Below are 24,807 nucleotides of genomic sequence, written 5' to 3' on the forward strand. Positions count from 1 at the left end.
GTGATTAGAGGCATCAAAAACATGATGAATTAACCTGTAGCTCAGCTATCTGAGTTCTCCAAACGATGACTGCTCCTAAAGTCTACTTTCCTATTGAGGGGCAGAGGGGTTGGTGGGGGACAGAACGCAACCTTAAAATAGCCATAATTTAAAAAAAAACCCGAAACATATTTAGCATGTTTAGTAGAAATTCTCTGTTTTCTTTACAGTTTCTCATTTACAGCCATAGAACAATCCACAAGTGGCACAATACATTAGAATCACATGGTACGCAAAACTGCAGTCCTTGGTAATAAAACTTTAGAATCTGGCAAAAGCGCCCTTAACATATATCAAGGTTTATCCTTTTAATTCCCCTTCTTTCCTCTTCCCTGTTATCATCAGTTTTCCCAGCCATTAGGAAACAGAGGGCATACATAATTAAATGCCTAAACCCAAATTTTCTGCAGTACTTCAGGAACACAGGCAAAAAAACTAAATGAGAATGGAAAGAATAAAAAACACCAAAAACCAAAGGAACCTTGCCATTAATCTTCAGATCCATTTAATACACAAAGCAGCTTAAATCTGATACGAGATAACGGAACAGTGGCTTGCCAGTTGCACCAGTGCTACCTTTGCATAGAATTCCAGAATGAAGCGTACTGTCAGAATGAGCAGGAACATAAATGCAAACTGCCTTTAAAGGCTCTTCTGCAGCCTTTTTACAAGGCTTAATGCCAAGGAGAAGCAATTTCTGTACCTGCAGGCATCAGGATCTTATAGAGCGTTAAGTTTCACATTTCTGTTTGTAAAGAATCTGTCAGCAGGCCTAAACCAGGTTAGACCAGATTTCAAATATCCCTTTTCTTGTTTTTGATACTATAGTAGATAAAGTTTCAAAAATACCAATGCAGGACAATCCTTCTCACTCAGAGCTTTCCAAAAACCACTTTGTAAACAACAGCACTTCAGAGTACTCACTTTGGCTTTCTTGGGTCTGTAGCTGCCGAGAAGAGAAGGATCTGGAGAAAGAAAAAGGTGCATCCAGAGGAAATTCAAAAGAAAATCCAAACGTCCTAAATTTTATGAAATCTTTTACAAACTAGCTTACCTCTCCTCCCAAACAGTACTAAACCAATTTATTATTATACATTGTGATATTCTAAACAGACTCCTCAGAATATTTCAGGAAATCACTCTACTTTAGCTGAAAACAATGACTTCACATTTATTGGAATACAGTGTTTATAATAATGAATCAGTGTACGCACAGTCTTCTGCATAGACAGAAGTGGCACATTTTGTTAAGCTGTTAATTGCCTAAACCAATATAAAATCAAGCTCTACCATTCCCAAAAATTCTCATGTACATGACACTACCTTACTAATCTTTTCTCAACAAGTTTCCCTATGACACCTCCTCTCCCTCCTTTTATCACCTCTTCACTCCTTCCCTCACCACTAACCCACAAACACGAGTTCAAAGCCCATGGAAACATACATGGGAAACTATTAGGTCCATACCAGGTTAGGATGTTTCACCCATGTCAATATGCACCTCATCCCTGAGGGACTGACATTAAATTATGTCTGGCTTCTTGATCGGTTATATCAGTCCATACTGAACAACCCTCTCACTGTGACCCAAAGCCGAAGAGGTACTTCTATGCTGTACAGCAAGGTAAAGACACCCCTCTATTAGCTACCTGCACGAAAGCAAAAAAGGACTAAACTGTACTGTCAGTATTAAGAGTTCTAATCCCAGGAATCTGTTTTTTTCAGAAGTTACAGTTAAGCCTCAAGACACAAGCAGGTGACCAGTGAATCCTCTGGATATTAATAGCGAGGTAGATTTTGGTCTCCTAACCACTGTCCAGAAATGACCAACTCATTTCCTAATGGTATCAGATGGTAATAGGTCTGTTACATTATCCAGCTACTATAGATTGGTAAGTATGACCTCAAAGGCTATGTGAAACCTATAAAATCCTGCACCCAGTTCTACTACAAAGAATAAATGTAAAATAACAAGTTCATAATGACTTGCTATATAACAATTTATAATTAGTGAGGAGGCACAATAAAAATGAGGCAGAGCACACATAACAAACAAATACTGATGAGATTCATTAAAATCCTCATATTGCCAGACACATGCAATAAAATCAAGTTTTAGGGTACTTCCCTAAATTTCTGCTCCCACACCTTTTATTAAACCCTCACTTACTGATACCAATGAATGCTGAAACAGATACACGAGCACATCCTGGATGCTCATTAATAATGGTAAGTCACTGATCCACTACTCACAAATACTGCTGAAATAAACATTATTCATTTTTGAAGTAACAGAGCCCTTGAACTTCAAAATGATCAATACTCCAAGCCTGATCAACACACCCACAGACTGTAGTGCAGGTTTGCTCCACTAACCAACTCATCAAAGCAAGTGGAGCGAAATAGAGCACTCGCCTGGGCTTTGGTATTTTCTACTCCTACTTTAATATCATGTAGAACTATGTTCTAAGTTTCATGAGGTAAAGAACTATCCAAAACCACCTTTTGCAGCAGTAGCTTATTCAGTATTCTTCCTATTCCTAGGAAGAAAGAACAGCTTTTTCTCCATTATAGACTGACTTTTTTTAAATAAATAAAAACACCAAAACAAAAACTCCCTCCAAAAATAACCTCACTAAACTACTGCAGAAAACAGAAGCATTAATGAGATATATAGCAGAAAATACTGACCATGGTCTACCTTGGTCCAGGCTTCCGCTGTGCTTTCTCGCATGGGACAATGGGTATGAAGTTTAACACCAGGACTTGGTTGTTCAACCTGAAGCAAAAATACTGTTAAAATGCTCAGTATCAGATGTATCAATTCCTTTTTTTTTTTTCTGTTTTCATTCATAAGATCACATCTAGTCCTTTCTGAAATATTTTATTTTATTTAAATACTATTTAAAACTATTTTCACAACACTTTGCCCATATTATGCGTATCATTAGCATCACTGTGCATAAAAAAAAAAGTGCTAGAAAGGTCTAGAAAATTCTGAATATCATATTGTTCAAAGAAAAAAAAAAATGCAGATTGTTCCTCCTTCATCTACAATGTCTGCAGTCTTTTTAAACAACCCTTGGTATCTCTAGACCAAAAGAGTCCTCAGCAATAAAGATTCTCAATCTAGAGCATTCTCAATCTAGAAAGGCCATGACAGCCAGAATATGGTACATTAAGAGACAAGCTTTTTCTTTTCTTGTACAAACATAACCAAGCAATCAAAATCAGTAATCAGTGTTTAAAGATGCTATAATTAAACTGAACTTCACCTATAGTTCAAAAACAGAAGAATTGATTAAAATGAGTTACAAGAAAAATATCTGAGACAGAGAGAGATAAACAGTAGGTTGATGAATGATTAATGGCTTATCAGGGCTAATGTCTGAATTTCTAAAAGGTACCTACATGTAGAATAAAACTTGGAAAAGAATTCTAAAATTTGACAGGATATCATTAATTTATTTGTACATAAACTAGAAACAAATTAAATAAAGTGAGAAGCAAACTAATTAAACACTATATTATCTCAATAGCTGTGACAAGTGTCCAGAATTGTACACAAATCATAATGTCATAGCACAGAATCAGAATAATCCCATCTCTGCCCCTGTACATTCAAAGTAGTATTCTAAAAATAAAGGATTGTTGCAGTCATAAGAGAAATTAAGAGAAAAAAAATATATGAGAATACGATCCTCCAAGAGGCTGGGAAATCTGGTCCCTTTGTATTAAAGCACTTAAAACACTGTTTCTTTAAATAAGTACTTAATTTCAGAACAATTTTTCACATACGGTTAGCAAAAAGTCCTTATGCGGCTGCTAAAGTCAGGTTGGTTATGAACTCTAAGCCCAAGTGTTAGAGATGTAGCTCTGAGCAAAGGAAGTGTTTCAAAGATCATAGGATGCCAACATAAAAAAAGTTGAAAGAGAGGAAGTGTAACTGTTCATAATGTGACTAGACACTCTTTCTTTAAAGTCTTATTCAGGAATTTTTAATACTAATATCAATTACTTCCAAGCTGAATTTATACACCTATTATCCTGTCTAGTGCGCTGGAAGAAAAGAAATGGGGCCTCAGAGAATTTAACCAAGATATTCATGAAAGAATTTGATCTTTGTCTGTTACTAAAGCGGATAAAAGAAATTTTATTTTAGTTAATTTTACATTTAAATCACTATGTGACAGACTGTTAAGGAGAGAAAAATTATTCATCTAAACTAAGAGCTGAATGAATTTTTGGAGCAGTGTTTAGTGAAAGAAAAATATTTGATCTGAGCTTAAACTGGAAGCACTTTGGAGAGAATACAAACCCGTCTAACTACAAATGGAGGTTTATCGGTTTCTCTTCTGAATTCATAAGGACCAAGGTTTAAATGGCTCAGTCGTTGCCTGGCTTCTTCTGATAGCTCACACATTCGTCTTTTTGTGTATGGAGACGGAGAACGTGATTTAGAAGCTATTGTAGGCTTCTCGTAGTTCTTTGTCGCTAAGCTGCGCTTGCTTTTCTCAGGTGAACGAGCATTTTTCTTTGGTAACTTAGTTTGCAGTTTTCCATTTGGGGTTGAGTGATGTATCCAATTCAAATCACCCTAAAGTGAAAAAGAGAAATTATCTGGTTTGACAGCATGCAGAACAAAGATCGCTGAAAATAATGCAAACAGGGAACTAATAATTTTAACAGAAATAGATGCCATGCCAGCTGAAGTTCCTCTCAAAAAACTGTAATCAAACAGCAACTTAAAAAACAGCAACATATTTACTGTTTTCTCTGAAACCAGAAGGACGTTAAAACACACATTACTACATGTTAGATAATAAGGTCGTCTCATACTTGCCCAATTAGCTTTCTCACTCAGTTAAGTGTACAGAGACTGTAAAAAATTAAACTGAATTTTGTCAGAAGTTCATTTACAGAATCACAGAATCAACCAGGTTGGAAGAGACCTCTGGGATCATCGAGTCCAATCATTGCCCTGACACCGCGCTGTCAACTAGACCATAACACTAAGTGCCATGTCCAGTCTTTTCTTAAACACATCCAGAGATGGTGACTCCACCACCTCCCTGGGCAATCCATTCCAATGTCTAATAACCCGTTCCGAAAATAAATTCTTCCAAATGTCCAACCTAAACCCCCCCTGGCGAAGCTTGAGGCTGTGTCCTCTTGTCCTATCGCTAGTTGCCCGGGAGAAGAGGCCAACTCCCACTCCACTACAACCTCCCTTCAGGTAGTTGTAGACTGCAATAAGGTCACCTCTGAGCCTCCTCTTCTCCAGGCTAAACAACCCCAGCTCCCTCAGCCGTTCCTCGGAGGTCAGACCCTCCAGACCCTTCACCAGCTTGGTCGCCCTCCTCTGGACTCACTCCAACACCTCAACATCTTTCTTGAAGTGCGGGGCCCAGAACTGGACACAGTACTCAAGGTGTGGCCTCACCAGTGCCGAGTACAGAGGGACGATCACTTCCCTAGACCGGCTGGCTACACTATTCCTAATAGAGGCCAGGATGCCATTGGCCTTCTTGGCCACCTGGGCACACTGCTGGCTCATGTTTAGCCGGCTGTCGATCAGCACCCCCAGGTCTCTTTCCGCCGGGCCGCTTTCTAACCACTCTTCCCCCAGCCTGTAGCGCTGCATGGGGTTGTTGTGGCCGAAGTGTAAGACCCGGCACTTGTTCTTGTTGAACCTCATGCCGTTGGTCTCGGCCCATCTATCTAACCTGTCCAGATCCCTCTGTAGGGCCTTCCTACCCTCCAGCAGATCAACACTCCCACCCAGCTCAGTGTCGTCTGCAAATTTGCTGAGGGTGCACTCAATCCCTACGTCTAGATCATCTATAAAGATATTGAACAGCACCGGCCCCAGAACTGAGCCCTGGGGAACACCGCTAGTGACCGGCCGCCAGTTGGACTTTGCCCCATTCACCACCACTCTCTGGGCTCGGCCATCCAGCCAGTTTTTAACCCATCGAAGAGTCCACCCATCCAAGCCCCGGGCAGCTAGTTCGTCTAGGAGGATGCTGTGGGAGACAGTGTCAAATGCCTTACTGAAGATTAGATAGACTACATCCACAGCCCTGCCCTCATCTACTAACACAAGTAGATTTGTTTAACACAGACTTTACCTGGATTGGACATACACAGATTTGAAGCGTTTTTTCACCTGTTTAAACTTTTTTTAAGCCTTTTAAAATTCTTATCCTTTAAAATAAATACATAAATAAAATAGAAGCCTATTTAATAGTTTAAATTATATTTATTAAGAGTTGCCTAAAGCCTCACAAGAAGTGTCATCACATTCTCTTGAATCATGGTGAATGTACTAGTTCTTTAAACAGTTATAATCAAGAAGCTATATTTAGTAAAAAAAACCAACACTCCGCCCTCCCCCAAAATCTTTAAAGACCATCTTCCAAAGATCCTCTCAAATCACATGAATACTTTTGCAAAAGAAGAGGCAAAGCAGCTGTTTATTTGTAAAACTGGCACTTGACACATCCAATCACACCATTATCAAATATTGCCTTAAAACAATATCGGAATTGATATAGCTTTTGAATTACCTACACACAGCAGAATAAAGACTATTTATTCTGCTGTACATAGGTATGGAATCAAGGCTATTACGGTTGGTCTCGATGATCTTAAAGGTCTTTTCCAACCTAAATGATTCTATGATTCTATGACAGAAGAACAGAGGAACAACCAACCTCACCACCTCCCTTCCCACACCACAGGCAGGGGTGGTGGTGTAATTTTGTTGTTGTTACCAGCAAAGCCTACCTAACAACCAGGACTGACACCTCCTCCAAATAACTTTTAACTTCTTCAGTAACTGATTTCAAATTCTGGGAAACTCTTTCCAACACTGAAGTTCTGTTTGAAATATATTATCATTCCTTTGTAATTCCTGGCATTAAATGAGCATTCAATTACTCTACAAGCTTTATAGGTCAAGGCACTCTAGATTATACAACTCTTATCAGGCTACTTAGTCAGCAGCATGTTTTAACTTTGAATACCGCAGTATGGATAATTAGGCTTTTTCATCAAATTTGGCCCAAATTCATAGGTTATAAAAGATAAGAAATAATGGCATAGCAAGACTATTCTTCCTGTTAGAAATCCTTTTTCAAGCTTGAGGAAGTTTGACATTAGGTCTGAAATCTGTATGTTGCATGCACTACTTCAGTTCAGAGGAACCCAGAAATGAAATGCCCAGCTTGCCTTCAAGCCTTTCCCTCAACACCCAACAATGAATGAGGCCTGAGGTTGTTCATTTGTTATGTATCAACATAGTTTAAATCTGGCATCACACAGACTATTCATGCCACTGTCTTTCTCATGCCTGTATTAGCACTTGTGCAGCTGGTAGTAAGCCAGAGTATGGAACTGGCCCAAACAAAACGAGACCTAATTCTCCAAGATTAATTTCAATTTCACCATAACTAGGTTGTGCTTCTTCTGGATTACATCAGTTGTGAAACTAGACCTTCACTGCAACACGTGCGAATTTGATATGCCGTTCATAACACATTAAATACTTTTAAGTACATTTTAAATTTTAAATCAAACTGACCTTATTGAAGTCACCATCAGTGAAGTTAGTTTTCTGACAATGGCAATTTTCACTGATTTTTTTTTTTTTTTTAATTCTTTATCTAAGCGTCCCAATACATTTCGTTTGCTAAATTTGGAAGAAACTTCTCAGTGAAGCAATTAGCAATGCCACAAACAGGTCAAGGTCACCTAACCCTCTTTGCACGCAAACCTTCCTGACAATCATTCCATTTTAATAATGCTGCACCGTTTTCCAATAATACAGCAAAAAAAGGAGGACATAAGAGTAACTTTATGTGACAGCTTGTGCCAGAAAACCCAACCAAAATTCCAATTTGTGAGATCAGAGAAGGGTGCTACCAAATGAACAAACACATCAGAGAGGGTTTTTTTTCCCCCCCAGTCTCTTCAGCTACTTCACCTTTAACTTTGCTTGTTGCAGAAGCAGCATTTCCAGCTTAATATTGGTGACAGCCTTTTCAACAAAAATCTTCATTTCCATTACTGTTACTTATATTGTAATGGAAAACAATTAAATTAATTGGTTTGGTTTTGATAATGTACCTTCTCCGACTTCACCTAGCTTTCATTGTCCCACCTTAATTTTAAGTGTCAGCAAGAAATGGTGAGAAGGCATCTTCCCACCTACAAAAACACCAGGGATTGACACTTCAGCTGATCATAAAGCATAGGAGCTAATAATTGTTTCAGATTCAAGGAACTCTCAGCATTTACTGTCATGCACCAAACCCACTCTTTACTCATACTTGATTAAAAATTTAATCAAGTTGTCAAGAACCCATGACAACTGCTTTAACCACAACAAAAGAATGAGAAAAGTTTGAAGTGAGCAGCACATGCAAAAATTGGAACCAAGGCTATCAATATTAAATCTAGAAATTAAATTGCAAACAATTAAATTATGCTAACCTGTATGGGACTCGTTCCTGAGCTTAACAGACTTTCTGTAATAAGGGAAGTTGTAGAAAATCTCAATTTTGGTGCAATTCCCTAGAAGAGAGACAATAATTGAACATCAAGCTCCAACTCAAGATAAAGGGTATCAAAGAAGTAAATGTCACCTAAAGTAACAAACCATTCCTAATTTTCAGCCATTTCCTTTGTTAATTTCAGCCTTTAATAAAGATAATTAGAAAAGACAGAACAGCAATGGTAAATGTCAAGATGCTAACATTTGCATTTCTGACAATTCAATTACAGCTGATTATATTGGTTTCGTACAACAATTAAGGTCTGACTTTTATTTCAATACATTTCTTTGTCAAAAGCACTTTTAAAGATTTTTCATGCCATGCTATATAGCATCAATAAAAATTCCAGCCATGCTCTAGAAGTTTCATTAAGGTTAACTTTGGAAACTTATTTATAAACAGACTCAGTTGTGCAATCTTTTTTTAAAAATATTTTGAAAATTTGTCAATTACACTGCAATAACTATTCATTTGTTACAAAGTCTGACTTCTGTGGATTGTCTCCCATGTACTATAACCATGTTTCCCTTCCTCTCAATCCCCTCTTACACATGTGGCTGGCAAGAGGCAGCCCTAGTTTGATCAGTTTGGAGTCAGAGGGGTCCAACTGGGCCTCCCGGTCAACCAGCACACATGTATTAATGGCCAGCAGGTCCTTCCATCTTTGTACAGCTAACAGTTTCTGTTCAACTCATCTTCTTTTACTTCAGCCATGTCTAGAAACATGAAACCTTTGAGAGCTCTGCTTCCTGTTAAATTTAGCTAGAATTGGCCAACATACACAAAATGTAGTCAGTGTAAATGGCAGATATTATTACACACAAGTGTTATTTCCCAAAATGACAACATTAAAAAAGGCATAAAAGAACTAAAGGCCACATATTCTATAAACAAATGGGAATCATCTATGTGGACCTGATACAGCTCTGTAGAAGCAGAGAGAGAATCAAGTGTCCTTAGAACTTTCTACCCTCTCTTCTTTCAACATGGACAGAGTCTGCTGCCCCGAGGCATCTGTGTGCATGGGCATCTGTGCACATGAACACACAAAATCACTGAGAAAGGAAAAGGAGCTGGTCTGTTTGTGAGTCTGCCACAATTTTAATCTCCCACATTCTTAAGAATTAACAGGAACTTCATGATTGAAGTCTACGGCTGAACCAAACTATTCTCTACCACCTGTCTAAACACAAACTGATTTCCCATAAGGGAATATGACCTGGCCTCAGGCTAGATTATGGAAATGAAATGACAAAAATGCCAAGAAAGCTCAGTCATAGCAATTAAGAGAGTCCAGGATTCAATCAAGTCAAGTTATGGCATATAAAAGATTTTAAAGCCGACCGTCTTTAATCAACTCATTTTTACTACTAATGAATTGTCAAGTGCTATCAACAATTTAAAAACACACACATCAGAATTAGTAAGTCTTCTATAAAAAGCAACAGCAGAGCACCTACTGCTCTTACAGAGACTGAGAATGATTACAGAACTGTTAAATGCTTATAGCTAAAAAATCACACAAACCCATGGTTTCTTCAGAGAAATGGTTCATGGAGAGGGAATATGGGATGGCACTCACATACATAGGTCTGGATATGTCAAGAGTAACTTATAGGCCAAAAGCAATCAGAGGAGTTCTTCTGTTCTCTGCAGTTTCCAAACCAGGGATTGCTGAAGGATATTCAATATGGTATTATGTAAGACTGCTGTATAGCCCCAAACACATCTGTAAATGAAAATCCAGCCAGAAAGTTTTTGGGACCTATTCCTCTGCGTCTAGCTTAGTTGTGTCTGCAGCCCTGAACAGGCTTGTCAGTCTTTCTGTACCAGACATTAAACAGATGTGATATGGACATAATATTAATTTGATCACAGAGAAACTGCAAAGGTGGTTCATATTTAGAAGAACCCAAGTTAGAAAACAAGTCTAATATGTGCTTTTGACTGTAAGGAGCATGAGGACAAGTCTGTAGCTTAAAAAAGTATATATTAATATAATAGAAGGTCTTGTATTGGTATGCTAATGAAAGACAGTATAACTGAAAAGAAACTGTTTTAAGTAACATGGCAAATACTGCATGAGGGTGGGGAATGGAGATAAGAACATCTGTAAGAAGTCACCACCAGTCAAGGCTTAAACATATTCTGAAAGGCAAGGGTTGCAGAGAAATACAGAAGAGCCAGCAAAAGCCTCAGCTGGGCAACACTGGACCAGGAGAGATAACTCGAGGCGCATCTTGTATGCATATTGTGTTTGTAAGCCTCATAAGACATTTAGCCAGAGACATTATCAGCCAAGTACCAGATTTCTGGAGGAGTTCTGATCCTCTCAACTTGGGATTCCTTCCAACTGGCAGATTAGCAGTGTTAATAAGACACTGCTTGTCACTGCCTATCTGAACTCCACAACCATAACCTTGCTGTTGCTACCTTTATTTTTTTAATAAAAGACAAATTTTTTGGGAATCAAAGTGCCAATGCAGCACAGCTGTCAGTCAAAAATACTTAACATCTCAGCTAGCTATAAGTAACTTTTCAAGTGGGAAGAACATGGCTTGGCTAGCATAGGAATAATGTGAGGGTTCTCACGACCTTGTTTAACACTTTCCCTTTTGCTTAGCATTCGCATTCAGTGCTTGGTGCTAACAGAGTTAGCAGGAGATACTTGCCAGTAAAGCTTAGGGAACACTAGAAGATGGAGGCATTTGAGACTGCATTTCTACTGGAGGTAAAAATCCTCTCACAGATATCTCATTTGGGAAGAAAGGAGAGGAACACAAGTTCTTTCAGAAGCCTCCCTCCAATTCCATCAAACACAGCTTCTTTATTGTTCCTGAAAATGGGGTCAGTATGCCAAATCCATCCTTAAATTGTTCTTTCTGCAATGGAGAAGGAATGGAGCAACAGATGCTTCTGCAGTCCTCGTTTCAGGGCAAAGATGGATTTCATTTACACCGTTCCCAAGGACATGGAAGTACATTTCTGTCTTACATCAGTCAACTTTTTAAAGCTACCACAGTGTCATCATTCAGCTACATATCCAAATTACTCTGATCACATCTTCTCACAGCTCACAAATTATGGCACCTTCTCTTTATTAGACAATATATCTTTTTTGTATTAGAACTCAGTCCAACAAAAAAAGGTCAATCATCTTCTCTAGTGGCTCTGCTTTTACAAAGATTCATTATATTGCATTTACAAAAAATCTGAAATAATTTTGCTAATACCACCTCATTTATCTACTCCTAGCTATTCTTTCTCAACACCAGAAAAGTACCTATTCTATAAGTAATATGAAAGCAATGCAGTCCCACCCCCTCTCTTGAGCCACCACTAACATGCATAGAATAAGCCATATCAAAGAGATGCTATGGCCAAAGAATAATGGCTATTTTTTCAGGGACAGTTTAAGCTGCTGCAGAACCATACATTTTGTATGAAAAAAAATCACAGATTTAATTCATTCAAATGTAATATAGCATTAGATACCAAATTAGCACTTCTAATTGCAAGTGACTGGGCAATGTCCAGGTTGTCCTCGCAGGGGAAAGATTATACCAGCTAAAAGTTACCAGTGACCTTTAATCAGCACTTCCCTCCTGCCATGTGTTTTTAATCCAATCACAACAGACAGGGCAACAGAGTCACTGTCCTCCCAAACCCAATGTCCTACCACTCCACTAGTAAAATTTAACCAGAATAGGACAAATAAAACAAACCCCCAAAACACATCTCCCACATCATTACCATCATCTTCAAAGTGCCTTCCTGAGTTATCCCACTGACACCTAAGATTCAACAGCCAAACTCTATGAAAGGGCAGTGTGAGATAAATTCATTTTAATTTACTATGTACTTGAGCCCTTATTGCCAGAAAATTAACATTAATTCATTGCACTTATTCTGCCAGTTAGTTGTTGTTTATCATAGCTTTTCTGAAACTGTAGGAAAGGCAATTTACTAAATGAGCGTAAATGGTCTGAACAGACCTTAAGAAACAGGCTTTGAAACTGAAAAACAATCATGCAGCACTAAGCTAAGTTTCAGTACCTTACTATTTTAGTGGAGATCTTGCACCTCAGGGAGGCCCACAGCTCAGATGGCATAGCACTATAAATTTGTACTGACTGTCATTGTCCTAAACAGTACCAAAAATGGTCTGAAACAAAATGCAACAAAGAGAGACTGAGGAGGGAGGGTGACATGGTTTATCTGTTGAGAACCATGAAGTTGATATGACATCATCTTCTCTTTCATCCCTTCAACTACCAACTGCACCACAGATTGAATTCAATGGAAGACATGTCATGGTGCCACATTGCAAACCAAGTGGAAACTAACTTTTTCACATTAAATAATTTCTTCAAGCATTTTGAAAAAAAGATTATACCTTCACCAAAGTTCAACTGCAGATTTGTACATTCAGCACCTTAAATGGCAAAATCTGTCAGAAGTAATCGCTTTTCATTTGAAGTAGTTCAAGGGGTTTTTTCAGTGAAAAACACTATCATAAATACAATCCACAGATATTCACTCACTGTAAAAGAAGAGGACCTCTTCATTAAAATCTCACGATCTAAACCATGATGCCCACAGGTAAGCTTAGGGTCAGGGAACAGGAAATCTCTTGTATTTTCTTCATACATAGCTAGAATTTTTCCTACTAAAAAGAAAATATATACTTTAATCGGAAAATAGACAAAGCCATATAGTACAGACACCTCACACAAGACGATATTGAAACTAAGATAAATTTGGTTCTTTAGAAATTAACAGCGTGGCTCTGAAACTCGTATCACACTAGGAAATAACCTCATCATGTTAAATCAGCAGCAGCAATGTGCAGAATCTACTCTGAAAGTATGTTTCACTGTTATTGTAAAAAATTGTAGAAGTTAACACAGTCTTCTTTAAAAGACATATGAGAAGTTTTCTCTAGGCAATTCTTCAGTTTTCCTCTTTCTTTTCCTTCCATGCCACAGAAGAAACCAGGATTTTTTTTAATGGTAGTCAATCCCTTATGAAAAACTGCATCATTCCATATTACAGAATAGTAATAGTAATAGTAGGCATAGTAGTAAGAAATGTAAGCCACATCAAATTCATTATCTGAAGATTTTCTCACTATGTTGGTTTGCTACTTTTTTAAAAAAATTACTTTCTTTAGGGGAAAACCTTGAATGTATATTATAAAAAAATTTAAATCGTGATATTGCAGTCATCTTGTCAGCTTATGTTGAGCTGTATCACACCTGTCTCTGACCCATGAAATTAAATTCCTTAACCAAGATCTTTTATCCTGCCACAACAAAAATCCACGTTCAGTACATTCCCTCAAGTAAACAGTCCGGTGAGTCACCTGAGAGAAGCAATCATTTCCTTGAAAGTACTAAGGACAAGTGACAGAGAGTGCTTTTAATATCACAGTTTCCAAACGAGTCCTCTTTAAAACTTGACTTTATTTCCAATAAAATTCAGATTTACATTATTCATGGGAACACTTGAATTTCATTAAAATAGATTTTTATAATCACACAAACCAATAACAGAAGTATGACAAATTGCTATTTATTATCTTCACATATCCCAAGAGACCTGTAATACTTATAGTGAGGATAAGAGTTTTCCCAATGGTCACTATTAAAATGGAAGGAAAAAAAAGTGTCATTCTGAGAACAAGATTATGCACTCTGAAATTTCACAGACAGCCACTTTAGAAGTGAATTGTGATGCAGTTAATAAGCGTTCACTGGATAATTTCAGGTTTTTTTCCATTTTTAAAATATTATCACTTTCCTAAGCCTGAGCATGGTACATTTCAATATTCAGTTATTATTCTCTTTCAAGAATGAGATCCTCTTGAGCTATTAACATCTTCTATTCAGAGGACTATTTGTTGAAGAGCTTTCTAGGTTGTTTGTGTGTTGGAAAAAGTGATTGTGCTGTAATGGGCAATGTCCTCATGGAAATGCACCTATTAAACTGCATAATTTATGAAGAGATTGATACAATACCTGGAGGAATGAGCTGTATTAGTTCAAGCACTGCTGTGTCAACTAGAAAGGAAAAAAAGTTTCTTCATGAGTTAAAAAAAAACCTAAAATGGAAAGTAATTCTCATAGTCAAAATCCAAGAAAAACAGCTCACTGATTTAAGCTTCATAGCATTGGGCATAAGTTATACTATTTCCACTACACCAACAATAAGAGAAAATTAACAACAGCTTGCATAAATACCACAGATGAACACAATGGCATTAGCAGCATACAAATCACAACTCTAAATTTGACTTAGAACTTGGTAAGTTCTATCTGCTGCCAAGTTTGCCCTTCTTTTAAAGAAGATGATGAAAGCTTCGTCACTTTTTCAGAAAACTCCCAGTACGAGGGAGCATATTCCTGGAATTTGAGTTCAGGGTCAGTGTTGTCTCACTCCAGTTCATTATGCTCCACATGTTGGCAAGACATATAATTTTCTTAAAAAAATGAAAACAATAATTTTATAAAAATCAGAAGTTTATGCTTATATTATTTGAAAATTAATCAAATAAATTATCAGATAAAGGAATATATTACCTATCTGGACAACCAGCTGGATTTTCCATTAATTATGACTTTTTTACTCTTTTTCTGTTCTAAGGCATGTAGCATACATTTCTAGAGGCATTTTGTTAGCTAACAGTATTTTGTGTAAGTTACTAGTAACCAAAGACAGCAAAAAAACTCTGCCTGCACTGACAACAAATCTTCTATTCTGAAAACCCACTAGTGCTAGGGTCCTACTTATTTAGTACATGATATAGTACATTGGTTACCCACTAGCTTTACAGAGAACAAGCTCCTGACAGAAAAATTATCGCATACTTTAAACTTCCAAAAAGTCTTTAGAGCCCATTCACGCATGACATTAATGCATACAACAGAGTATACGCAAAAAGCAGAACCTACATTCCAGTAACTCCACAAGGTCTCCAGGATCAACTACATCAGCAAATACCTGGAAAAAAAATTAATAAATAAAAATAATGGCACAGTCAAAGTCATCAGATGGACCTCTGGGGAAAGAGAAGGAAGAGAAAAAAAAAAAAAAAAAAATCAATATTCTTCCTTGCTTCAGATGGTTGCCAAGAGTCCTATCCCCACTGGAAGACGAAAGGAAACTGAAATTTTCACTTGGCACATGATCAAATTCATTGAAAGCTAGCAGTTCTTGTCATATGCTTTCTTGCCATTCAGCGTTACCTCTCCATATTTAATTTAGGAGGTATTGTGAAGAGTTGAACACGTAGAGATTAGTATTGTCTGAGAAAATTTAAAGAGAGAAAGAGAAATTGCTGAATGTACTAGAATTCTGATAGATGAACAATATGTTCTTTAATATATTAGTAATGCTTTAAGCTTCATTTTTATGGAAGTGACTATTCACGTACAGAGTACTGCTTAGGGTTTTTTTCAACCTGAATCCATGTGAATAGATGGCAAGGAACAGGGGAGGATGTTGCACTGGACATTCAGCAGGTAATAGACTTCCCCCTAATTCTGCATGAAAGTCTCAGCAGAATGGTGTAGATCACTTTGCTGTTCAAGGTACCAAACACTAAATACCAAAGTACTGGTGCTCCACAAGTATCTAAACCTATTTAATAGTGATTTGTAAGAAGACAGATATTATTCTCAGCTTTCTTGTTCACCTCTTTTCTAAGCAGAGAGATCCTGGTGTCTTGGAGTTCCTCTAAATTACACTGAACACAATATTCAGTACATTTCCCTTAAGTAGTTTGTGTTATGTTTCCTTTAAAAAAAACATGGTCTTTTTTCACTCTTCAGTAGCTGGTGAAATTATCACTGTTTGTATCTCACGCACATCACCACAGCATCAATGATGTTTACTCAGTCTGGTTTTCAAAGTGCTGTGGGATGCTTAAAGGAAAAGAACTAGGAAGGGCAAAGTATTATTATTCATAGGTAGTCAAGAAGCCAGATCATATCTGTTAGATACTGTGTTTCATTATCCCTGTGGTACTAATAATGAAGCTAGTAGGGACTCAGAATATGTGATAAACAACTATAAATTATAAGGCCAGAGTACCAACCTGGGAATTCTGGTGACAAACCATGAAAAAAGTATCTCAAAGGGAGAAAGATGTCACCAAAAAGGCTTGAGCTGCTATTCTATCTTTCTACTAAATTGACTCTCCTATATCTTATAGTCTTTGTTCTTCACCTTGCCATAATTTTTAGAACAACAACATTCAGTTCCTTCTAAGCCAGCAAAACAGACACTGAAAAAGGGCAGTTCACAAAAGAATGAACAAACACCTAAAAAGCTTCACCATACATTATAATCTTTAGTACACGTAATTCTTGAGTCACCATGTGGATAATTTCAGCACAAAGGAGGCATGTGCCTAAGAGAAGCAGCAGTTATAATGCTATGCCATCCTTAGTGTGATTACTTGTGCTCAGGGGCTTTTCAGTGAGTTTTTGTGGAGTTTGGGATGGGTTTTACTTGGCATGTATTAGCTCTTGACATTATCTTACCTTTTCAAATACTAGTTTTTCTTGAAAGAGGAGTGGAAACACTGCAGGGACGCATCGAGTTTTTTTGTTCTGCCCAAGTACAGAGACACTGAGATAAAGTTCCTCTTTGTCTTTCAACAGCACTCCGGGGCAAGTTATCTGCAAGAGTAGCACATTCATTAAACAAACTGAACTTTAGTTATAGAAGTAACGGCTGTTTTCAAGATAAAAATGAAACGGTCAAGGTTGAAATGGTTGATTTCTGAGAGTCAGATTATAACAGATTAGAGTGAAAAAAATTCTTTTCTAAAGCAATTCTAAATCACAGACTGACCAGGAAAACCAGTCAGCATTTTAAAATAATCAGGACCAAATACTGTAAGTAAACATACTCCATTGTCTTCAACCAAAACTGAAACCTGGTATCCCAATCCCAGGTTAATAAGGTTAAAAGCATGCACTGATTATGTAAGAGTTAATCATCAAGGGTCACATCAAGGTTCTGTATGAAGAGTCATGTAGAATGAAGTCTGCATGATACCAAGACACAAAAACCCATCCAAATTTTAACCTAGCCTCAGAGAGAATGAAGATGGTAAATGTACATGCTTAGATATCCGTACTCTGTCCAGCCACCAAAAAGCGCAAGTTTATTTGCAAATATTATATGAAATTTGCCTTATAATATGTAAATGAGAAAAAGCAACTGATGTTCCACTACTATCAGATACATGGCACAAAGTTTTACCTGAGAAGTTTGGCCACTTTGGAGGGTATTCAAGGCAGGGAAGGTTCCTCATTAGGCTGCCAGATACTGCCACTAATCTCTGAACTTTCTCTGGACAATTCTTAAAGTAAGAAGTTGGTATGTTTTTAAAGCTCTAATAAACATCAGATGTTCTTACTTCTGTTTTCACTGCAAGGATGTGCACAACTCATTGCAAAACTATTTGTATCTTCTCCAAGCCACATGGTTTTTTTTCTGTTACCCAGCCAGAGAATTGTCACCTTTCACTTCAGTTCTACTGCTCACTTTTTATTAAAGTATAATAAATATGAGTTGTCTCTTCCATCATGGAGAAAGTGTTCAGACTTTCAATTGCCAGGTAGAAAGACAAACGAAGAGAGTGACAGGAATTAAAATAAGTGCTTTGGTTACCGTCTCCTACTCCCAAATGAATGTTTTACTTGAGAAATCCTAACTGGATCTAAAAGAAAACTATATAAACAGCAGAAAAACAGCCTCAGCTGAAAGAGATAACAGAAACGAATGTGTGATAGATTATTACAGATACAGCATAAGCTAAAATATAGTGCTTCCACTCATAAATATCCGAGGACGAAAAAAAAAGGGGGTTCTCTCCGTGTAGATGAGGGCTTCAAATCTGCAAGAAAAGTGCCAGAATAATAGATATCCCAATTGAAACAGACTGTCAAGCATTAAACAGCTTGTATGACACTCGTGCAGTTGCAAGTGTGAATAGGAATGAGTGAAAGAGACAGATTTCATTCATACAAGGCAAGATCCCCCAACCGACATACTATAAGTCATATTAGCTTAGGCTTTTCTTCATTACATTTTTGTAGAATTTACAATCATTTTTAGCTAGGGTTTCATGCCTTTCACCTTAGGGAAGGCAACCAATATTTGCCTATTTATTGAGATGAAAAGAGAGAGGTTTGACGACGTTGGAGAAGGCAAAACTGCAAACAACAGGTGCCATTTATTCTGGCTATCCTGTAAAAGGAAATAAACTCTTACAAATCAGCATGTGGGGCAAGACAGCACATGTGGAAACTTGTGCTTCTACTACCCTTGAGATAAACTGCACAATTCATTGCCTGGGCTGGAGCACCAAATCTACATGTTCATTTAACTTTAAATAGCTCCAAAAATGAATGACACATGCATATCTGCAGTTCATTAAATCTATTTTATAATATGGGATGCATGGAGCTACAGAACACTTAGGAGACAAACTGAAGCTCTTATCTGACTGCAAACTATTCAGGCAGGACGAGGGACCATTGTAAACACTGTAATAGTTATCCATGGATCAGCAAAGGAAGAGGGATGCCAATGCTGCAATTAACTGATCTTATAACCAACCAGGAGAACTATGATAAACGTCTAAGACAGTGTTACCCTGGGCTTCTCTGCTGCAGTTCCCAGGAGGATGGAAAAATGTGTACCAGCCCTGGTGCTGGGACATCACAAATAGCCATAAAGAAATCACTGAATTCATCTCATGGAAAGAAACAGAATCCTACCTATCCACAACCCCCTATGGCATTTGCTTGTTATACTCAGTCCTAAAACTGTAGCTGCATCTGTAACCAATGAAAAAGGCAGGCCTTGAAAAATCCCTTTAATTGTCCATTATCATCAAAACAAGAAGAGTTCCCTATGAAGGGCAACGGACAGTATTAACTTCTGCTCAGTGCAAGCTTCCAGACAGGATAGTATTTTGGACTTAGAGTTGAAAAAATAATCTTCTCAACGTGAAGAGATGCCATTTTAGTCTCCTTACCTGGCAGTAATCCACAATGCTACTAATTCATCTTAGTGCTTAAAGCTTTACCTACCTTCAGCTGCTGCATTTGTGAATTCTCCATGTATCAATGACATGAAGAAGAATGTGAATTTCATTCTGTTGCTACATGAGCAATCTAAATGCCAGCAGTGGAGGTAGGCACCAAAATTAGTCTCAAAAAACCAAATAACAATGAAATCTCTGTCTGAGCAATCATGAATTACTCAATTTAAATTAATGGCAGGATAAACCAAAGAAGGTCTTCAACCAAGACTTTCCATTTTAGAAGAGCAGCTTTTCAGAAATGAAAAAAAACTAGCAGTGAAATAAACCAAAGAGCTAAAGGACTCAGTTCAGAAAAGACCTCGGAATTTCATTAAGTAAAAAAGGAGCAAAACTCACCTGTATCCTAAAGCAAGGGAAAAAACAAAGAGGACAGAACTTCTGACACAAGTGGATTGGTTTCAAAGAGGGTTGAGACATACACAGAGCATTGTAAAAGAAAAGAAAAAGGCATCAGAAATTTGGACAAGGCTTTAGTTACAAATAAAGCAAATAAGGACGTAGTACAAATCAACTAGGACATGCAAACTAACAAATCTATGGCCCAAACATGACTGACTATTTTGCCTTGGTTTTAATGATACTTAATACAGGAAGAAAAAAACAACTTAAAGAACGAAATGATGGAAACTGAAGTCACCCAGTATGTACTAGGCCTGGACCAAGTAGCCACAGGGAGGCTGAATCATCTTCAGCCCAGGTTCTGAAAGAATGTAATTTTTCTTGCTGGATCTATACATAACTAAAACAAGGGTAGTACCATCTGCTGAAAAATCACAAATGCAAGGCCCATGTGAGGCAGAAAAAAAGAACTTAAAAATTATAACCCCATCAATCAGAATATTTAAATATGTAAAAGTAAAAGAACAACGGATATAGAAGAAAACATGACTAGAAAAAAGCCCAGCAGCATGTTTCATAAAAATAGATCAGTCAAGCAAAACCTGACATTTTCTTGAAAGCCTATTTTCTGGACAAAGGATATCTAATTTATCTGGACATCAGTAACATCATATGGTGCCACATGAGAAATTATTACTTATGATGCAGAAGACGGGAGCTAGTAAGAAAGTCCTAAGGTGATACAGAACTGGCCAAAGGACAGCATCAATAACGTGCAAAACTGGGAGGCATCAAGCTGAGGGTTACTATTAAAAACATTCCTTTATATATCCTGGGATCTGTGTCTTTTAATATTTTTAATGACCCTGACACAAGAAGTCAGAGTGTTCTCATGAAATTTTTCCAATTAAAATTCAGAAATCATCAGAGGTCAAGAAAAAAAATATTGAAAAAAATATATGCAGGACCACAGTAATAGAAATGAGATGCACCTACTGTGTATTGACAACAGCTTCTGCTTTCACTGGGGAGAGGGGGTAACCTTCAAAGCTGGCTGAGGGGAAGATGATACGTGTGTTAATAAATGACAGTGTAACTGCAGTGCAGCTGTGAGAAGACCAATATTAAGATATATAGGATGAATTTGGGACTTTTTTCCCCTGACATCATCGAAGGCAACAGTGAGACCCCATCTGGAATGTTGAGTTCAATTCCGATCCTGATCAATGCAAATTAAAAGTGGAAGAGCAGCACCCATCCTTAACATGATCAGAAGACTGGTGAGCCTATCACACAAAATACTACCGAAAGAACCAGATCTCTTTAGCTGACAAAGATGAATGGTGAAATGACAGAACTGCTGCCCAGAAAATACATCAAGAGAGTAAACACCAAGGAAGCAAAAAAAATTATTTGAGAGGCCAGTGTTGACATTTGTGTAAGAGCAGGACAACAACTAGCCAGAAGGAAATTTAGGCTGGAAAGTTTTCAAATCATCACAGAAGTGAAATGCCAAAGTAGGCTTCAATGGTAAAAAAAGGTAAAACAAGTGGTTCAAAACTAGACTAAACACACTTCTTAAAAGGGTTATCTGAGAAAAATCATGTAGTATAGCAGGTATATAACTGAATGACCCACATGTGCAGGGGCACTCAGATCTTTGTTGGAGATTTCCTGTTCTCTCCCTTTCTGCTATTATTTGTAGCCTTGAGAACAGGGTGAATAACAAACACCCCACAACTGAAGAAGCATGACCTTGGGACAACACCTCCCCTGTACGGTCTCCTGGCACATGAATAGCTCATGGCAGTAGGAAGAGAAGAGGAAAGCACCCCTGTTCCTTTCCAAGTGGGCCTTTGCATTATGAAGATGAACACTAGCTGTTGAGACAGCACAGCAACACCATTAGGGTGATACCCTTACCGTGTATGTGTAGGTATTCACAGCTCTATTTAGAGCAGCCACACAAGTTTGGGAACAAAGGTGGTTAAGCAATTGGGAATACCACACCCATTTCCCAGTATGTACTTTCTGGATCTGCATTTGAATGTTTTTGGATGGCACCTGGAGTTTTCCTTTCAGCAGCAAGTATTCTGGCAGCACTTGCCTCATGAGGAGGCCTAACCCCTGGATTACAGTGACCAGGGCCTCTGAAGTGAACAACTCCAGAGTAACAGAGCACTATCTGCCTCGATTACTTCTTATAAGTTATCAGGAGAATGATACAGTCTCTTACTTCCACTTTACTCCCACCTTGTATGCAAGCAGAAAACTTCGCAAACTTTGCACAAGGAACTGACCTAACATGATTAACATAAAAACTTTCCACTTTCACAACTATTGACCTCAACACCCACATGTAAAACCCAGGTACTTCAGAGCTGCCCAGGGCCACCTCCTGCCCCTCACAGGGACCTCACCATTCACAGGGGAGCATATGCCATGTATAAGCTGCTGTTTCCCGGGATTTCTTTAGCTCTGTTTTTTCAAGAGCGCTTTTCGCCATACGGCTTCACAAGAATAATTCTCTCTTAAAAAAGACCTTCTCCACAGGCAGGTGAGAGCTGTGAAGGAGCACGGCTGCTGCTAACACCAACGAGCAGCACAGGGACCGGCTGCCGGAGGACGCACACACAGAAGGGGCAGAAGTTGCCCAGAAGCCAGCCTGAGCTCCAGACGAAGGGCGGCCCCTCGCTCGGCAACACGGCCCGGACCAGCCTCCCAGAAGAACTCCCGGGCTGGTAGAGCGGGGCGGCGGCTGAGAAGGGGAAGCGGGGCGGGAAGCGGCGCCGGAAGGACAAACCGCGGCTTCTCCTCCAGCCTGCGGCCCGCCGCGCCCCGACTGAGGCCGGCGGGGCCGCGGCCCGGGCACTCACCAAGCGGACGTCCAGCTGCAGGGCGCAGAGCAGCGCTTTCCGCGGCATGGGAGGGCGGGCGGGCCGGGGCGGGGGCTGAGCCCGGGGCAGGGGCAGGGGCAGGTGCAGGGCCCGCTCCCGGCTCCCGGCCCGCTCCGGCTCAGCCGCGCCGCGGGGCCGACGCCGTTGTCACGACAACCGTGGCGCTTCCGGCCGCCACGGCGCTGCGCATGCGCACTGTCCCCCGCGGACGGGCCGCGGGGCTGAGAGAAAGGGTGTGAGCGAGCAGCGGACGGGCCGGGCCCGCCTGCCCTCCCGCGGGCTGCCGGCCCGGCCCGGCCTGGCCCGGCGGCGCCAGCTCTCGCCTCCGGCGCGGCTTCCCCTCCTGCCCGCAATGAGCTGCCCTCGCCGGCCAGCTCACGGCCGCCATCACTCCCACAATGCTCTGCGCTCGGCTCAAGGCCGCCATCACTCCCACAATGCCGCGCGCGGCCGCGCCCGCCTCTTCCCACAATGCCCTGAGGCAGGGGCCGCTGCCTCCATCTGGCAATGGCGTGATCTGCTCCTTGTGCGCCTTCCTCTCCCAGGCAGCAGCTCCCCGGGCCCGCCTGTGCTGCCCCTCAACCCTCTTTCCACTCTCCACAGGGCCCTCTGTCCTCGCCCCTGTTCATCCTCACAGTCTGCTCAGGCACCGCCATCCTCCCTCACCTCACAGACTGGCCAGTGCTGGTACTTCCCTACGGGGCCCATTGTCCTGAGCTGCTGGAGGTGTATCAAAAGTGGGATAATTTTCGGCCCCTCAGCCTCGCAAGGGACAAACTGTTAAAATTAAAGTGCCTGGTGTAGGGCAGGGAACTAGACAGGCCACATGAGCAGTGAGCTGCTGCGGGGCATCCGAAAGGGAGCGTGAAGCACAGACGTGTTAGTATTCCCGCGCTTTCTTGGACCTCCTGTGCAAAGGTGCAGAGAGGGCCTTCGCATGGGAAAAGGGGGATACTAGCCAAGTTTTACACAGCTGAATAGCTAAAAAGCAGTGAATTTCCATGCTTTCTTTTGTCTTTTTTTTTTTTCTTTGATGCATACTTGGATTTCACCTGTGTCTTGTTTTAGGCACTTGGGCCCTTTCGACTGAGGATCATGTTTTAGTGTCCTCTGTGGGTGAGACAGAGAGTGGACATGGTATATTCTGACTGGTGCCATGTTTAGAAGCTCGTCTCCACACTCACATCTGAAACTGTTTTCAGGCCTACCTTTCTGCTTCCATTATTAGACGAATTCAAATTTATGCCACTGATCTAGATCACCATTACAACCATATCAATGGTATTCCCCAACTTCTTTGCTGCTAAGATGTTCTCAGAGTATTTACAGTCACGTATAACACCAAAATAGTCTTGACTTTCTGTTTTGGCAACTGCAATTCATTTCAGCTTCAGACTGAGAGGGGGTTTAAGCCTTCAGATATTGTTTCCAAATTCACAGGTGTAGCTGTAGAGAGGGGAGGAAACTCAGTGGATAATTTTAATTGCCTCCAAAAGAGAGCAGTGGCTCAAATGCATCCCATGGTTTGCTTTATTTTAGCTTTACAATGTCAAAGAAAAAATCGTGCAGAGTGACGTAGAAGGCTAGTGCTAAGTGATCTGGGAAGACTCAGCATTCTCAAAGTGTTTTGGTTTTTAATTAAAAAAAAAAAACTATGCAAAGAACATAATGTGCCAGTGCAGACAAAAGTGGTACCAACTATTTGTAGTGATATTTAATCTCTCTATAGATTTCAATCTTTTAAAATAAATAAATGACTGGAAATGCAGGCCTTATTTTCATTAATGTGACTTCTGTAAGAGCTGTCTTTTTTTTTTTTTTTTCTGAGCAAAGGACAGCATTCTGTATT

The 24,807-nt window shown here is 39.5% G+C and overlaps 1 protein-coding gene across 2 annotated transcripts in view; it reads right to left on the bottom strand.

Moving 5' to 3' along the window:
* SPATA6 (spermatogenesis associated 6) overlaps window positions 1-23,080 on the bottom strand; it is a 45,050-nt gene extending 21,970 nt beyond the window's left edge. Inside the window, exons 1-9 of one of the 2 annotated variants that reach the window (XM_068406820.1) lie at window positions 22,938-23,080; window positions 17,144-17,281; window positions 15,551-15,599; window positions 14,618-14,659; window positions 13,142-13,263; window positions 8,536-8,616; window positions 4,358-4,636; window positions 2,731-2,818; window positions 964-1,004 (exon numbers count right to left, since the gene is read on the bottom strand). In XM_068406820.1, the coding sequence (XP_068262921.1) occupies window positions 964-1,004; window positions 2,731-2,818; window positions 4,358-4,636; window positions 8,536-8,616; window positions 13,142-13,263; window positions 14,618-14,659; window positions 15,551-15,599; window positions 17,144-17,281; window positions 22,938-22,985 (888 nt within the window). In that variant the 5' untranslated portion in view covers window positions 22,986-23,080. Of the gene's footprint in view, window positions 1-963; window positions 1,005-2,730; window positions 2,819-4,357; window positions 4,637-8,535; window positions 8,617-13,141; window positions 13,267-14,617; window positions 14,660-15,550; window positions 15,600-17,143; window positions 17,282-22,937 lie in introns of both variants that reach the window. The other variant, XM_068406819.1, reaches the window with a different exon arrangement.
* Between the last annotated feature and the right edge of the window lie 1,727 nt (window positions 23,081-24,807).

Source organism: Nyctibius grandis, chromosome 8 (assembly GCF_013368605.1).
Source record: "Nyctibius grandis isolate bNycGra1 chromosome 8, bNycGra1.pri, whole genome shotgun sequence".
Lineage (NCBI taxonomy): Eukaryota > Metazoa > Chordata > Aves > Nyctibiiformes > Nyctibiidae > Nyctibius > Nyctibius grandis.